The sequence below is a fragment of the Arvicola amphibius genome, chromosome 12, assembly GCF_903992535.2.
Source record: "Arvicola amphibius chromosome 12, mArvAmp1.2, whole genome shotgun sequence".
In the NCBI taxonomy this organism is placed as follows: Eukaryota; Metazoa; Chordata; class Mammalia; order Rodentia; family Cricetidae; genus Arvicola; species Arvicola amphibius.
In genome coordinates this window covers 110,653,784-110,671,908 of record NC_052058.2, presented here as the reverse complement: position 1 = coordinate 110,671,908, position 18,125 = coordinate 110,653,784, and the positions used below count along the sequence as shown (strand labels likewise).

Below are 18,125 nucleotides of genomic sequence, written 5' to 3'. Positions count from 1 at the left end.
CAGTCAAGCAACTGTGGGTCAAAACCTCTGAAACTGTGAGCCTTAGTACCTTAAATTTTATTTTCTCTGGTGTTTTGACACAGCAGCAGGAAGTTTGTACTGCAGATGCACATAGTTAAACTCAATAGTTTTCACTACGTTCTACTGAAACATTACCACAGTGGTCACTACAAGAATTGCAGGATACAAAAATAATATTTTGGGAGCTGTTGAACACCCAAGCCTTACTTTAGAATAACCTGGTGGTTCATTGTAGCATTTGAGTCAACACTTGTTAGGTCACCAATTCATGGGTTTGTTTAATGTTTCTTTAAGTCTTGCCTACCAGTTTCTGCCTTTGTTCTCATTATTTAAATAGATTTTGGAACATGAAATTCATTAAAATTTTTATCAACTATAATTCATACATGTCTTCAAATTCCACCTTACAAAAATACTGTTTTAATTTGTCGTGTCCCCAAACAAAGTATCATTACCAATTGAATATTGAACTATTCCTTCCCTCATCATCGTCTGCTCCCAGTCTTCTGAGATTCTCCACATATAAACTTTCTCCAATATTCAAGTTATCAATAATAGCAACTTTAAAATTATTTGAATGCATGCCTTGTTTTACCTAATAAATGCCTTCTCAGTGCAGAAACCCAGGCTTTGGCTCACATTCTGTCTTATTCTTCCTAGCTACATGTTCTCTTGTACTGTTGGACTAGAAGTCCAAACATCAGGGAGGAGTTGCTCCAGACACCACTCACACAGCCACAATTGATGCAAAAGCAAGAGGATTTTTATTCTGTCATGACAAGGCCCTTCAGGTTCAGGATGTGAAGGACATCTGATAGCTGTTACAGTCCATCTTTTAAAGCAAAAGGCCACAGACACAAGGGGGAGGGAACCTGAAGGTTGTTTTCCAACTTATTGGATTGGCTTATTCAAAGGGTTACTAGCAGTGATTGGTCTATTCCAGGGCAAAAGAATAGCTGTGTGGTCAGGTAGATAACGGAGAGCATCTGTGGGCCATCCCGACCTTGTTCTAGTGACTAAATAAATATATCAGGAACTGAGTCAACATCTGTGGGTTGTCTTTGCCTCAATTTCCAGAATGGAGTTATATTTGAAGATTATTCACAAGGACACAGGAAGATGAGCAGTCCAGCATGTGTGTGTGTGTGGGGGGGGGGGGGGCAACTGTCCCATTTCCAAGAGAGAGTGAGTGTAGGGTTTTCTTAGGGTTGAGGGGGCTTACAAATGCATTTAGAGTATTTCAGTACCATGCATGTACTAAAAAGTTTTATTTAGGGTATTCATTTGTATTGACAAGTTAAATAATGTATTTTGTATCAAATGTGATTTTAATTTGATAAGGGACAGTTTTGACTGATAGAAGATAATCTTATGGTAGTATAAGTGTGGTTACAGCTGCTTCATCTCCGAAGCTTCTATCAAAGCCCATCTTCCAACCTGCTCCTATTCTCCCCACAACTTGCCTTCTGCATTATTATAGCCTTGACTAGGGCTAATTTCCATAGCTTCTAGTAGGGGGTTCTCAGACTTTCTCTGTGTAATTCAGGATTGTGTCTATCTACAAAGTTTAAGAAATTCTTACATGCCTCAAGTTTGGAAATTTTAAGATTAAAGGATATAGTTGGAATAGAAATAACTTGTTTTTGTTTTTTTTTTTGTTTTTGTTTTTTTTTTTGTTTTGTTTTTCGAGACAAGGTTTCTCTGTAGCTTTGGAGCCTGTTCCAAATAACTTGTATTTATATAAAAATGAAAAATTAATATCTTATGCCCATTTCAAAACTTCCTTGTGATCTAAAGTTTTAAAAACCATTGTAGAGTTAAAATGCACTTTTGATAATCTTTAATTCCTCACAAAGAGAAATTTGTTTCAATGGTGACTAATCATATATGATGTACTCAGTTGTAAAGGATTCTCAATATTTACTAAAAATCCTGTGGAACCTGTGAGCTACAGATCCTAGGAAAATTCTGATTCAGTAGTTAGTTCTTAGGGTTTAGTGTCTTAAATCTGTAAGCTTGATAAACTGTTATGATGAGGGCTTGACACTCAACTGTTCATACCATAGAAATCTATCAGATAATGCTTGTCCACACATGCTAAGTAGAAAGGATTTAGTAAACAACAACAACACATGTCATTGAAGTAATGAATGTGTTAGTCTTATTTAATCATTCTATAATATATGCAAAGATCAATACATCACATTGTACTTCATGGATATACCTACATATATAACTATTGTTTCTCAGTTAAATTTTTATTTTAAAGTTGAATTATTGTTATTATTATTATTACTACTATGATTATTATTATTATTTTACAAAGAGCAATCATGATGAGATAAAATGTGAAAATGAGGCTTGGTTAGTGTGTGTGTGTGTGTGTGTGTGTGTGTTACCTCACAGAACAGTTAGAGTTGTAAGTAGTGTTGGTGTGGGTAAGTTACAGACTGTGCATTGGGATAAGTACCATGAACTGAAAATTAGAGTAAATTCAATGAATATAAAATGAAAGAACTTTTGACTTATTTTATATATTCTAGAGAAACAGCTTAATAATGAATTATTCAACTGATGTAAATACTGAAAATAAAAAAAATATTTTAAAATGTATTTAATTAGCTAGGAAGCAGATATAGCATTAATTATCTAGGCATTATTACATAAAAGTGAAAGACAGTCAATAAATATCTAAGAAATATTATATCTGAAAGTCAATCATAATTTGAGCAATTTATAATCTTACAACTGTGTGAACTTAATCAAGATTGACTTCTATTCCTTTCCAGTGTGGCTCTCACAGCCCTTTCCAACAACTGTTTCTATGCCCAAGTCTTTATAGCTTTTGACCTAGACATCTGAAATGCAAAACTGTCCCTCCCCTCAGAAGTGGGAAAATGTCCTGCTCATATGGTGACTGGTTATGGTACTGTGGAGAGACAGCCCAGAGGCTGCTGTGAAACAACTTAATTGCTTCTCCAACAGCTAATATTAAAAGTTAGATAACTGCTAGCCGGTGTGGACCAGGCCTATAGCTCAGCTCATGACTCCTGGACTCTTGATTATGTTTCCCAAAAGAAACAACTAACGTCCTCTTGTCTCAGACTGTGCAGCTATTCTGAAGATGAATATAAAAGTTGTATATGGAAATTTAAAGAAAATTGGCAGTGTTAATATTTCTGTGAAGGCTTTAATCATTGTACTTTTAATTAACCTATTGACTAGGTGAAGATGGAACAACTCAGAAATAAGTATGAAGCCTTACAAAGACTCTATCAACCTTAATTTTAACAGGCTTAATTGGAAACTGTTCTTAATCTGGTATGATAAAGTGAGATATGTTGAAGATGGAAAAAAATCAACAAATCAAGTTTGATATACAGATTAACAATTATTTCAGGCTTGCAAGTTAGATATCTGCAAACATCAAGGGAACAGCTTCAGCTTTATATATTAACTCTGGTATTGTTTTCTCCCTAGTGCTGAACCCTGATGATGAAGAACATCAAATTCCCTTTCTCATTCAGAATTGGCCAAACTCATGACTTTCCAGTGAGATAGATTAAATGTGAGAGAGAAGCAATCAATGTCAGGCAAAGGGGATGAGAAACATTCACCCTTCTGTGCTGGGATGAATTGGAAAGTCAGAGCTAAGTGAACAAAGTGAGGCACATATACAACTTTCTAAACAGGTCTACTTTCTGTCTTTCTCAGGGAATGGCAGCTCTTTTCAGAGCATTTAAACAGCAAAACCTCAAATGTGCTGATTCTTGACATCCAAACTCTGAGTAGTAGAGCCCTCACATGAGCCAGAAATGCCAACCTCAATACATCACTGTAACATGAGGGCCTTCTTGTTGGGGTTTCTGTTCTGCCCAGTTCCCACAGCCAGTAAGCCCCAAAGAAATTACACAGAGGTCTATATTAATGATAAACTGATTGGCACATTAGCTCAGGCTTCTTATTAACTCTTTAACATATATTAACCCATTATTCTTATCTATGTTAGCCACATGGCTCAGTACCTTTTTCAGCAGGCAGGTCACATCCTGCTTCTTCAGTGTCTGGACAGGAATTCAGAAACAGCTTCCTTCTTCCCAGAATACTCCTGTTCTCATTGCCCCACCTCTACTTCCTATCTGGTTGTCCCACCTATACTTCCTGCCTAGCTACTGGCCAATCAGCATTTATTTAAAACATAATTGACAGAATACAGAATTGTCCTGCACCACAGCACGTCAAAAAGCAAAGAAGTTCTAGAGTTTGGAGAAAGAATTGATTAAACCTACATGTTTGACAAAAGACATTTCTACTGTAAAGAGACAGCAATGCCAGGCTAGGGAAATGACTCCCTGGGTAAAGTACTTGCTACTCAAACATGAGAACTTGAATGTGAATTTCCAGAACCCACATAAAACTGGGGTTCAGGAACTTCCTAGTTTATAGTTCCAGCACTTCCCAGTTGGGAAGTAAAGAAAGGACAATCTGAGGAAGTGTGCCCCCTGCTGTCCTGGCATTATATGGTGGAAATAAGCAAGAGATATCTCAAAGAAGTGGAAAGTAAGAACCAGTACCTCAAGTTATCTTCTCACCTCCACATGTATGTCATGGCTCATGTGTGCAAGCATTATACATACATGAACATACAGAAGACAAATATTTCAAAAAAATTTTTAACTTTCTTTCTCATGATCACTCTCCTTCTGCTCCTCATCAGAACTTTGGGAGCTCAGTCCGGTGCTCCAATGTGGGGCTCTGTCTCTATCTCCATCCATCGCCAGGTGAAGGTTAAGGCTCACAGTGAGCCCGTCCATGCTGTAGAGTTCACATTCATTGCCGTTGTCCTTGGTTTCTCAGTCCTCCTCCACCGTCAGCCACATTCAGAGAGCCCGGTTTGGTCCCCTGTTCCATCAGTTCCATTCCAACTGGACTTGGTGGTCTCCCGTTAGATCTGTCCCACCGTCTCAATGGGTAAACGCACTCCTCACGGTCCTGACTTCCTTGCTCATGATCTCCCTCCTTTTGCTCCTCATCGGGACCTTGGGAGCTCAGTCCGGTGCTCCTCATGAGAAAGAAAGTCAGAACCATGAGGGATGCGTTCACCCACTGAGACGGCAGGACAAAACTAATGGGAGACCACCAAGTCCACTTGGAATGGGACTGATGGAACATGCGACCAAATCGGACTCTCTGAAAGTGGCTGAGGGTGGAGGCTGACTGAGAAGCCAAGGACAATGGCGATGGGCTTGGTCTCTACGACATGGACGGGCTCTGTGTGAGCCTTGTCAGTTTGGTTGCTCACCTTCCTGGACCTGGAGGGAGTTGGGAGGACCTTGGACTCAACATAGTGTAGAGAACCCTGATGGCTCTTTGGCCTGGAGAGGGAGGGAGTGGGGGTATGGGTGGAGGGGAGGGGAGGGAAGAGGGAAGAGGAGGGGAGGAGATGACAATTTTTAATAAAAAATAAATAAACTGGAAAAACAAAAAAAAACAAAAAAAATTTAAATAAAATAATGAAAATTAACAAAACCAAACTGTGATTCTTTGAGTATCAAGAGAATAATGACCATTGGTTGTTTGACAGTGCTTCTCAGAGACATGTACAAAGAAGTTATGAATTGCATCTTCATTGGTTGAACCTGAGCTTCCCTGAAATATAAACACAGGATCCATAGTGCCAATGAGAATGTGCTGTAAAGAGAAGTTAACTGGGGAAGGACTAAAGCTTGGTGCAATGAACTAAAAGTTGGCAGGAATGAACCATAAATGGCTCTATAGATGTAGTTTGTGTTTTCTTCTCGTGTTTCTTGTGGGATGGTGTGATAGCAGCAGCTATAGAAAGTCATGCATGAGAGAGAATGATGATGAGCAAGGAGACTCCAGCAGGTAGTGCGTGTTCACCAGGATGCAGCTGAGAAACCATTCTTGAAAAGGCCATGGAGTTTGACTCACAGGTTTGACATTTATCACCACACAACTGGCATGGTAATCTCACCATAAAAACAAAATAATAACGACACTTCAGCATGTTATTAAGAATACCAAATAAAACCATATTTGCGGGGTTGTTCCAGAGGTTATAGCTGATGATGTCATCAACTGGTAGTTGCTGGCACCTTGTGTGGCCCTCTGTGGACTCAGCTGTAAATTCCTCTGTCTCCTAACGAATTGCCAATTCCTCAGCTGCCCACTAGCATCAGACTCATTGAGTTAGGTAGAGAAAGAGAAGAATTATTGCAGTGTACATGACATATACAAAACACCCTCAACAACACTGAACTAAAACAATAAGTACAAATGGCATCAGAAATGGGTAGCTTCTAAACCTGTGGAAAAAGCTAGACCTGCAAGGCAGCTGCTGTTGAATGGCTGAATTTCTATGATGATATTGAAGGAGATGGGAAGGAAATATTAACCATCACAGTTCAGAGCTGTACAAGGGTATGTTAATAAGCACTTGCTGGAGGTGGTAAAGAAGGTGGTGATTGCAAATACTGTTTAGGTAGTCTCCTATTATCTGGTGTATATGATTGTCATTTGTGTCCAAGTGATCAGTGTCTAAACTAGGACATGTGGTTGAACACTTGTCTAGCAAGTATAAAGGTTCCATTCCCAACACCACAAACAAACCAAAACTAAACTGGGATTTTCTGCCAAGTTCTATCATAGCTAAACCTACTCATCCAGTGGTGTTCAAGCATTAGTGTGTGCTTGGAGAACTTCCTAAAACCCAGTAGCTGACCCACACCTAATAATTTACTCCATAAGCTGTCTCATTGATGCAGCTGCTACTATTAAAGGAAAGGACTTTTAGAAGCAATGTGCTCAGTAAAAGCATCTGAGATTTATTTTTGCTTCTTCCCAACTAAAAACCAAGACCTGGAACTCAATCTTAGGGCTTAGCATGAAATATTCTCTTGAAGAAAACACTTTATTCCTATGAATGATTGGGAAATCCAACACTGACCTTGTCAATCTGATGTGCACAGTCACCTCGAGCACCCAGACGAATTAGGGTCAGGGCAGTGAAGAGGCTCAGGGAAGAGAAGAATACATTTCCATTTCCTTGACAGTTATCCATTTCTCTGAATAAGTCGAAGCCAAATTCTGCATTTGCTGCAGCAAGGGAGGCCATTGTGAAACCCAGTGTTGCCTAAAGGTCAATGGAGAGTTAAATTATCTCAGAGCACATTTGTTTGTTTATATGTTTGTTTATTATTATTAATTCAAAACTTCATTTCTTCACCCTTGTGAGCAATTACCAAATATCTAGGGACAGAAAGAGATGATTCCTTTGGTCCTACATCCTTGGTACCAATACTCTAAAACTTGCTTGGCAACAATACAGAATACGTTCCTTTTCCTCACCCTGACCCAGCAGGAAAACCAAGCTCTCCTATTCGCATTGTGAGTATAATCATTATTTTTCCTTGAGGGGTGCTCTATCCTCAATGCTTCTTGCTGACCTGTTTTCAAGATGCACATTCATGCACTTACTAATTTCAAATAGCCTAAAATTTTTAAAGAGAAGTAGACCAAAAATATGACTGACTATAAGAAATACTCTATCCTCACAGTCTGCTCAACATAGCCTTTGTTTCCTAAGCCACCTTTACTTTTATCATATTATTTCTTCACACTGGCCCCCTCATGGCCTGTATACATATCCATAGAGTCATTGTTCACCAGAATTTTTTGAACCATCTTAATTTTAAACACAGTTTATCTTTGGTCTTGTAAATATCTTTGCGTTTTGAAAGATAATGTTCTGATTTTTTATTTATTTAAATTTTTAAGGAAAACAAAACTATCTTTTTTCATTATACATACCAATCCAAGTTCCCACTTCCTCCCCTCTTCCCATTCCTTCCACATACCCCCCCACCACCATCCACTTCTCTGAGAGGGCAAGGCAAATGCTTTGGGGAAAGTCTATGGCCCTCTCTACTATACCTAGGCTGAGCCTGTCTGATTTTTTAATAGAAAAATAGTTATTGATATAAAAATAAATAATAAAAAGGTTATTTTATAGTTATTGTTACAAGTATCATGACCATTTTTAAGACCTTCCAACCCAGAGGCCTAGATTTTGCTAGAAAATTCAGTTAGGCTACAATAGCAAATATAGGATATTGAGTAAAACTATCTTGTGATTCCAATAGCATTGTTCTTGGATATAGAACAGTGACACCACCCTAGAATTCCCCAAAGACACACTCAGGGATTCTTTGAAGACTTTCTCCACAGTTTAGTAATCCCAATGTCACAGGGGACCTGGCTTAGACTAAATGTGTTTGAATGGATGCTCCATACTACTCTCTTTGAGTACTATTTCTTCTGGTACCATGGCAGTCATTCAGGAGCCCAGCATTGTGTCAACCCTATTGCTAACAGTTGCATGAATTGGAGCAAATTTTTCACTCTTCTAAACTGACTTCTAGTTTATTCCATGAAATGATCTTAGAACTATAGCAATAATGAGCAGCAGAAAAGCATGCATGTTGCCACCTGTTACTGTAGAACTGGGGAAGAACTTTAAATCAGTCACCAAGTGGGAGAAGCAAAAGTATGGGAGATAAAGACTGTCTCCAGGAAGAAGACATAGGTAGCACAAAGTAATATTGTAAAATGCCAATTTTTCAAGTTACATTCCAGAAACATAAAATAAGAAAAAAAAACCAATCACATTACACACACACTTTATTCCAAGAAAAAATACATATTTTTTACATAAATTATTTAGGAGGCTGGATGTAGTGGCTCGTGTGCCTTTAACCCCAGTACTCCAGAGGTAGAGACAGGCAGACCTTTATGAATTCAAGGCCAACCTGGTCTATACAGTGAACTCCAGACCAGACAGGGATACATAGTGAGTACCTGTCTCAAAACAAACAAATAAAAAAATCAGCAAAAAAGATATAACAAAGTGTAATTGAGCGAAGGAGGAGGAAAGTGTAATTGAGGGCTAAGAGTGAAGTTCAGTGGTCTAGGACACACAAAGCCCTGGGTTATCTAGCAATGTTAAAATCAAAACCAGATAAAAATTACCCAGAAAATTACTAAATTTATTTCATATTTTATCCAACTAATACAGGAAAAAGAACACTGGTGACTGTCATTGGCACCACAAATAAAAGATTCTATCAAAAGATAAGAAGACAAATACAAACTAGGGATGTGTTTGGGTTTAGTAGTGACAGACCACCGAGTGACACTGACATTGTCTATGGTCCCAGAACCTTTTAGGGACTTAATTGTATTTTGGTCTTGGGAAAGAGCATTACAACTATAGCTTGAAAATTTATAAACCAAATAAATAAAAGCATGAAGTATAAAAACGAGACATGCAACGATGTCTTTCACTAAGTTAGACGTATAAGAATGTCATTACTTCCCCCAAGGATGGTGTGTTTAGAACCTATCTCTTCGGAAAGATCTGGGTTGGCGGCAGAACCTCGGTGCAAATGCAAGGCAGCGCTCTGAGAAAGCCCCGTGACAGCAAAAGCACAGCAATCCTTCCAATTACACAGGAGATTGTGTCCATGGGTTTGTTCAAAAACTCTGGACACAGTGCAGGCTAGAATGATTGAAAAGATACTGAAAGGATTTTTAGGCCCATGGAGGCTATCAGGTAAAATTATATCACAAGGAAAATACCAGTTTGCCCCATTCTTTACAAATTATGTCTTACTGATTTACAGTTTTGGGTTAAAAAAAGAATCATTTCTGACTTTTCAACATTATTCTTCTCTACAATCCAAACAATAAAACTTTTAGCCAACTTGGTAACATCTTACAAAATTGTCATTTTAATCAAAAAGAAAAGAAGAGAAACACAGGAATTTGCTCACTGAAAAAAAGTTGTTACTAATTTCATTACGTAAAGTAGAATTCATGGCATAGAAATCATACTGATAAAAAGCTATTACTGAAAAAAAATGAGTCAAGACATTCCTTGACAATATTAAATCCTGAAGCCCTAACTTTTAAAATGATGGATAGCACTAAATACCTCCAATTGCTCTTATACAAACAGGCTCACACATGTTGAAGATAAATTCAGAAAAAATTATACTTCGCATAACTGACATTTTTAACTTTCTCTATGTAAAGTGGAATCCATGTTCATTAAATGAAAGCAAGACTCCTCCTCATTGAAGGTAAAGACTGCATTCCGTTGACAAACAGACATCTTAAGACTGACTCCGTGACTTTATGCCCCAAAGTTCCAAATGCTGAGAAATGAGTAAAAATTAACTTCAAAGAGCTTTCCTTTCTCCTATAATAATTTTTCAGCAACTTAAAAATAAATATATAAATGCCAACAAAAATTACTGTTTAAAAAAATCAGTGAGTAGCAAATGTTTGGCACTTAGGTATATAACTAAGCAATTGTCAGGGAAATTAACTTGGATTCAGGCTACAGAAGGTGTCCCTGCCGCATCACCCAGTACACTAAGCTACAGAAGGTGGCCCTGCAATCAGTACACTGTTGTTGAGATGGTATAATGACAAAAAAATCTTTTCAATCATAAAAGAATTTGACTAGAGAGAGGAATTTTTCATTTAATCCCCAAACACCACATTCTTGTGTTTCTTGCATAGACATGTCTGCTTAGTATAAAATTACAAAATAATTTAAAAGTTCATAATTTAAAGTCAATGCAAAATAGAAACTTCTTACTTAATGTCTTAAATTCCAAATTTCAGACAAAAATTACAGCCCCCTGAAGGCTACTTGGTTGCCTGTAGAAAGTTTCACACTGGCAGTGTGCCTTCTCTCCTCTGGAGACTATATGTTTGTGAGAAAACAGAAGCCAAAATCCCAAAAATACAAATATCACCAAAGCTTTGTTTTAATAATCTAATTAAACTATCAAGAACAGTTTTAAAATAAAGCATAAACAAACCTAGACATAAAATAACCTTAATAAAATATGGAATTAGAATGATTCTGTCTCATGGTCCTAAAATTGTATCTGATTGATAAGATACATGGTTTAACTGCACGGTAAAATCATATGTAATCTTAGAGTAATTTTAAATTATGAAAGAAAAATTAATTGCCTATTATTATTGAAATTAAATTAAATTATATATGAGGACAGAATAACAAATTTTATTTTTATTTCTTACCAGTACACTAAATATTGTATTGCAAAAAATTGCTGTTCACTACAAATATTCTCAAATATTTCCATGGTTTTAAAAGTTTAAATTTAGATAAACTTCTAAGCTTGTGATTATTAGTTCTATTAATTCTATTTTAAAGAATTGGCAAATTCCAACATATAGTGATGTAAATAGAAACACTGGAAATCAAAATTAGATGTGTTTGTAATTCTCAATTTATCTATTTAAAGACTGAACACAAAATTTTGACTGATAACTGATCTTCCACACTGTCGCAAGCACCATGCACCATTTTCCATGATAATAGCAAGTCAAAACCAGTCTGGAGAAGTCATGAACCAGAGAGAACTGGAGAGCATTTTAAAACCTTGATGCATGTAATGTCTCAAATACAGAGAAGTAGCAAGATTCACTCATTCTCTCTCTCTCTCTCTCTCTCTCTCTCTCTCTCTCTCTCTCTCTCTCTCTCTCTCTGTCTCTCTCCTTTACATTGTAGACACTGGGAGAATTTACCTGACTGTCTTCATAGAGGAAGTTGCAGCTGGTTGGGTGAGTCTGGAGAGTTCTCTGCATTACTCTGAAATATAAAGCCTCTGACTCAGACACTCCCTTTTTCCTACTGTGATGACCACAATACTTTAAAAATAATTCCACTGAGTGAAATTGTGCTCAGGTCTTTCATAAAGCAAAGTGAAGAAAATTTGTAATTAATTATGACTTCAATTCAAAGCTGTCAGAAGAGATATTTTTCATGAAATTGAATGAATCTGAAATTATGTGTATATAGCATTTTACTTAAGAAATTCAGTGGCTGATCTGTGATACTGTTGTCTTCTTTGCCCCCCTCCTCTTCCAGTTTTACCAGATGACAAGAAATGCGGGCGAGTGACTCCCCAAAAACTCATTTTCTAGTGACTTGGGAACTAGGGAATACAGCATTTAAGAAAGACAATAAGCTGACTCTTTCTCGAGAAGCAAGCTTATATTTTAGTTAGTGATTCTGAGTTGACCTCATACATTAGTCCTGCAATTCCAGCATTGTCTTCATTTTAATTGTATGGCTTAATACTAACATTGAATAAACTTGATAATTTAAGATTTTCTAAAACGAATGTCTTTTCAAACCACTGGACATATGGAGAGAGACAGCTGTGTTCCTCAGAAGAGAAATAAAACAGTAAAGGGAAAACAGAAATCAAATACATAGGAAAGATAATGTGGTCACCGTTGCCATCACAAGGCAAGGACCCTGCTCTGAAACACAGATCATAAGACAATGTCTAGAGCTCCTCTGGATAAATTTCTCTCACTTGTGATAAATACTGAATCCAAATAGAAAGTGTGATATATTTCTCTGGAGGGAAGACAGTGAGATTTTAGAGAGTGTTGTGAAGAGTAGAATACTAAAAACATATACCATGTTTTCACATGAGGTGATGTCTAGAGATAGTCATTAGCAAAAGGCAAAAATGAGTGATGTTAGCATTCTGGTTAGACATCTGAAGAACGAGAAATAGTTCAAAGCAGCTGAGTGCTGTTACTTGCAGTAGGTGTGAGGAAAGGTGGGGGAAGTGGAGGCAAGTATGGAAGGCTGTTTCACATGACAAGCTTGGTGGTCTTGCATCTGGGCTCCTCATTATTTAGACCATATGTAACCTGGAAACAAAATAAAGAGTAAATTACTAGCTCTAGCGTTATTGTTCTAGCTAGGCAATTCCACCAGCTGTGACCTTGATATGTGTGTGTGTGTGTATGTATATATGTATATATATAAATCTTACTTATAGGATAAGGCCTTGATAATTTCAATCACACGCCCTTTACTTTCATTCTGCCAACAACTTTGTCCTTTTTTATATGTTATATATTATTACAGTGAAAGTCTTAATCACTCATCCATTTTTATATAGTAATTTACTACACAAACCTTAGAGTTTTGCAACTAGTATCCCTCTGCTGGGTAATTTTGCACCTCTTAGGAAAATAATACAACAGTTTCTACATAGAATTTTAATCACAGGAGGACTGGGAAGTTTAGGCAGATGAGACTGAACATTCAGCACAAACGTCAGGGAGAAGAGGTGTGTGGAAGATGCTGTTGAAGTAAAGACTCGCCAATCTAGCTCAGTGTTCCTTAGATTTCTAGTATCAGTATCCTGATCTCCCTTGGTCCAAGACGGACATTTATAAAGACTCATCCACTTCCTTCAGGTACAAGTCTCCTCACAATATCTCTGCTTATCTAGGGCATCTCCAAACCATGCTCCACACAGAACAGATCCAATTCTCATCAGATGATATTCTAGGTCCCTCAGGAGACTTCTGCTTATCTAGGGCATCTCCAAACCATGCTCCACACAGAACAGATTCAATTCTCACAAGAAGATGTTCTAGTTCTCTCAATTATGCTATCATTTATGTCTAAAATCTCTCTATCAGGACATAGAACTTAGGTTTAGAAACTAAATAATCACCACAAAAATATGCATGCAATGTGATAGCCTACCAAAGACCAATCCAAGAAGGGTAAGGGTATGTGTATGAGGATGTTCCTGTGGGTGAGCCCACCATTCAGAGTAAATAGTTGCCTTAGTCCCCATGAGAAGGAGAGGGGTTTCCTTGAATACAGAATTTAGACAGAAGTGTTGGGAATTCTGGAAATGTTCTTTCTGTGAAGTTATGTGAATACATCAAAAGCAACTTTGTGTTTCTGGGTTATGATTCAAATTTTTTTTAAAATCTCTCCAAGCAAAGAAGGAGCTAAATCAAAGTTAGGTCCATGGCTCAATATAGATAGCTGATTAGAATTCTAATTCTGCTATAAAGTTTTGATAGGGTGTAGACTGGAATCCTGAGTTAAGGATGACCAGGTCCTGAGAAGTGTGCACAATGCAGCTGAGAGGGCTAACAGCTACAGCCTATACCAGAGGCTCACTGAACTCCTTTTGCAATCCCAAATCTAAGCAGAAGAACTGCCAGTCATACAAACTGCACAAGCAAAAAGGGATTCTTCCAAGGAAACAACCTAGAGATACTTTAGAACTGTGCACATGGCCTCTGTCATGTACAACTGGCTTGAGATTCAGTAGTGAACTCAGCAATCACCCGCAATAGTGGATAAGAAAGGCATATTTGAATATGAAAAACAGCAAGATATTTACAATAGCGTCCATACACATGGAAGCAGTGATGATAACCACAGTTACAAGCATAACTTCTCCACCCTGCTCTGGACTTTCCAGCACTAAATGTCCACACCACCCACTTAGCAAAGAAGCAGGAGGCTAAAGTGAGAACCTCATTCGCCAAGGAACCAAAGTAGTCATTTCTAATCAAACTTGTTAAATACCATTAGAATTGGGTCTTAAGGTTGTCCCTAAGTGCTGTCTCCCATGCAGTTGCTCACTGATTCTTACCTGTCACTTCTGGGGCGGATCCTTCATGACTCAGAACACAGCACTGTCCCACAGAAGTTTACAAGCATTTAGGTTTCCATAAGGTTTCAAAATAGTATCTGACTAAGATGATCATTATGTGGTTTGTTCAGTTTGGATGTGAGAGAGATTTAAGAAGGCAATTTCCCATCTCTACTCTTTATAGTAAAATAGTTTAAAGATAATTTGGATATAAATCAAGAAAACAGTGCTCATGAGCCCATCATAACATTCCCCTCTATAAGACTATCTCGATTCAGCTGTGATTCAAAGTTTAATATTCAATTTTATTATAATTTGGCATTGATCTCTTATGGCCCAATTTTTATCCCCTTGGTAAAATTGGCCTGAAGTAATCATCTAAACCGAATTTAAGACACCATTTTTATTATTCATTATACTCAAATGCTCTTCCGTGGCCCTTCTTTGGCTTCCTTTTGTACCATTTGTTGTCCATGCTTACTCCTCTTCTCCCGAGGGGCTAGTAATTTTCCAGAAGTATCTGTGGAGTTACTCACTGCACTCAACCTCTCCAGATTCCTCCCTGAACTGGGAAAGTGTCAGGTAGCCTGAAACTGGGCGAGTTAGCTCATTCTTGTCATTCTGCCAGCCTGTCCTCCACCCTACTGACTGGCAGTGGAAAGTCACACCACACTGCCCAGATTTGCCCTGTCACCCCATAGGCTGGAGTTCAATAAGGGGAACTTGTACCCTGAAAAGTGACCAGTTGTACCAAAGATGTCCAATCAACTGCTCACACTTCGGCCTGCAGAACATACCACACAAAGAAGATGTCATCCTATTCCAGGATCTCCCATTGAGCTTAGTGTTACAACCACCACAGCCTACCACACATGGAAGGAATGGAATCGAAATTCATGCAGCTGAGTTGCAGCCAGTAAAAGGCTGCCAGAATTAAACACTACCATCACCATAGAGATGTTTGCTCATTTTCTTCACTTCTGCCTCTTTCCAATTAAGAAAGAGAGCTTGTTTGCTAAAAAATCAATTAGTTATTGATTGCCTCCATGATGCCTTATGACCATTGTAACCATAGAAAAAACTAAAATAATGAATAATCATTAAAACTAATATTCAAATTATAGCTATTGCAGGAAGCTTTCTGATGGAGGTTTCTGTTAAGATGAAAAAATTAAAGCTTATGAATGGATTTCCAGTTTTTTTCTTCTAATTATGGTGATAACTGACTACAGTGATTCAAAATCCACTGAAGTCTATATCCTCTATCTCCACTGTAGAGATAAAGTTACACATGACTAGAAGGTTAAATAAAGGCAAGGGACTGAAATGACATACCAACTGGAAAATCCTTCCTGGATTACCAAATCAGCCTTAATTAAAGGCCTGTTCGTTATTGTTTTCTTCTCCACTCTACTCAGAAGTCACTCCCACTCCAGTGTCTGCAACAGTTTGTTTACTACCAACCAATCCCCAGATGACAGAAGTCCAAGAAGGAAATACCGTCACGGGGACAGAACTGAAGTATCATGTCAATTATTCTCTCTTGCCAGACAATTATAACCCAAATTTCCCCCAACCTTGCCACTCTCTAAGTACATCTGAGGTCACACAAGTGACAACGACTTAGGTTTTACAGTGGGTTGCTTCCACTGACTTACCAGAGGCTCACTATGATGTGGATGACACCCCTCCCCTTAAGGAAGCTTTCCTTCCAGCTGAAACCACCTTGAGGCGGCTCCCATGTTTTTCATCACACTGCTTGGTCCTTCATCAGCACTTCGTCCTGGAAAGCACCATTATCTCTATGAAGAATGCTATTATCAGGCACCCTCTCAGATGCCCACTGAATGGGGCTATACCTGCACCTTCTGTCTGATACTCCTTCTCAAGCTTTCTACAAATGAACCACTACATATGTGTTCTTTTTAAATACCTTATATAAATGTGTCAAGTTCTCACCTTTTTAAACAAAGAGACTCAGAAATAAAATAGCATGATCTATCTGAACCCAAAGTAATTCTCTTCTCCAGTGCTAGGAAACAACTTTTTAAACAACTAAGTATATGTACTTGAAAATTTAAGTCTATGGGTAAAAGAAATGTTTGATGGGAAAGAGGTGCTAATTTTGAAATCTTTGACATTTATATGGAGTAGATAAACCATAGAAAGGACACAGAATCAAAAGGAGAAAAGCTGGTTTTCTTTGCTTTATGTTTAAAAACCACCTATGAGTGAGTACATGTGATAATTGTCTTTCTGTATCCTAGGGAACTTAGACAACAATGAGGGCACTAAGAGAGACTTACATAGATCTAATCTACATGGGAAGTAGAAAAAGACAAGATCTTCTGAGTAAATTGGGAGCATGAGGACCTTGGGGGAGGTTTGAAGGGGAATGGGAGAGACAGGAAGAGGAGCGGAGAAAAATGTAAAGCTCAATAAAAATCAATAAAAAAAGTAGAAAAGCATGTTGAGCATGTTGTCAAGAGACTTTGGAACATTTCATATTTGAAGGGTTGCATTAATGAGGATTAACTAAGGATTAACGAATTATGGCTGGAAAATAATTATTTCTAGGAGATAAATTGTAGAGTTGCATGCTTCCCCCCGTGTAGCAAGAGTTGAATCCAAATAATAAAACAAAACAAAAAAATGTTAGGTTAGGCACTATGAGTATGGAGTTATGTATTATGGTTTAGTGTTAACAAGCATGCATTTAAAATGGTGAACCATAAAATTCTGAATAAAAACAGCACCATAAAAAGAAGAAATGAGTCTCTTCACTGTTTCCCAAATTAGAGTTTGCTTCAGGACCATAGACATCAGTCCATTTGCTTCCCTCCTGCAAATTCCTGCAACTGCTTAAGATGTGTGCACCTTAAATACCAGAACTCGGAAAACAGAGACAGATGGATCTCTGTACATTTGAGGCCAGCCTGGTCTACAAAATGAGTTCCAGGAGAGGCTCCAAAGCTACAGAGAAACCCTATCTCAGGAAAATAGATGATAGATAGATAGATAGATAGATAGATAGATAGATAGATAGATAGATGATAGATTGATAGATACATAGATGATAGATAGATGATAGATGATAGATAGATGATAGATAGATAGATAGATAGATAGATAGATAGATAGATAGATAGATAGATAGATAGATAGATAGATAGATAGATAGATGATAGATAGATTGACAAACTCTGTAGGCTAACAAAAGAGAAGCTAAAAAACTTGACAGACTATAAGATCTTGGAAATGACTATAATGGAAGCTGCCAATTAAATATGTCCAATGGAAATGCAGATTACATGAAAGCTACTAGCACATTTGAGAAAAACCTTAAGATTAAAACACAGTTGTAGCTATAAAGTTATGCCGAGGAACAGGGTGTTAGGAGCAGAATGCTTGCTAGCACAAATGAGGCTCTGAGTTCACTTCCATGTGTTTCAAAAGAAAAAGAACCGTAGCTAGACTGAGAGTGTAAAATCTCTCTGGCAAAAAGAGAGTAATACAAAAATCACAATAATGAAAAGGAAATTGTTTGATTAAAAT

At 37.6% G+C, this 18,125-nt stretch overlaps 1 protein-coding gene across 1 annotated transcript in view; it reads right to left on the bottom strand.

Moving 5' to 3' along the window:
* Serpinb7 (serpin family B member 7) overlaps positions 1-18,125 on the bottom strand; it is a 63,186-nt gene that overhangs the window by 17,380 nt on the left and 27,681 nt on the right. The window contains exon 2 of the mRNA XM_038349900.1: positions 6,989-7,174. Coding sequence (XP_038205828.1) covers positions 6,989-7,156 — 168 coding nt within the window. The 5' untranslated portion in view covers positions 7,157-7,174. The remainder of the gene's footprint in view (positions 1-6,988; positions 7,175-18,125) is intronic.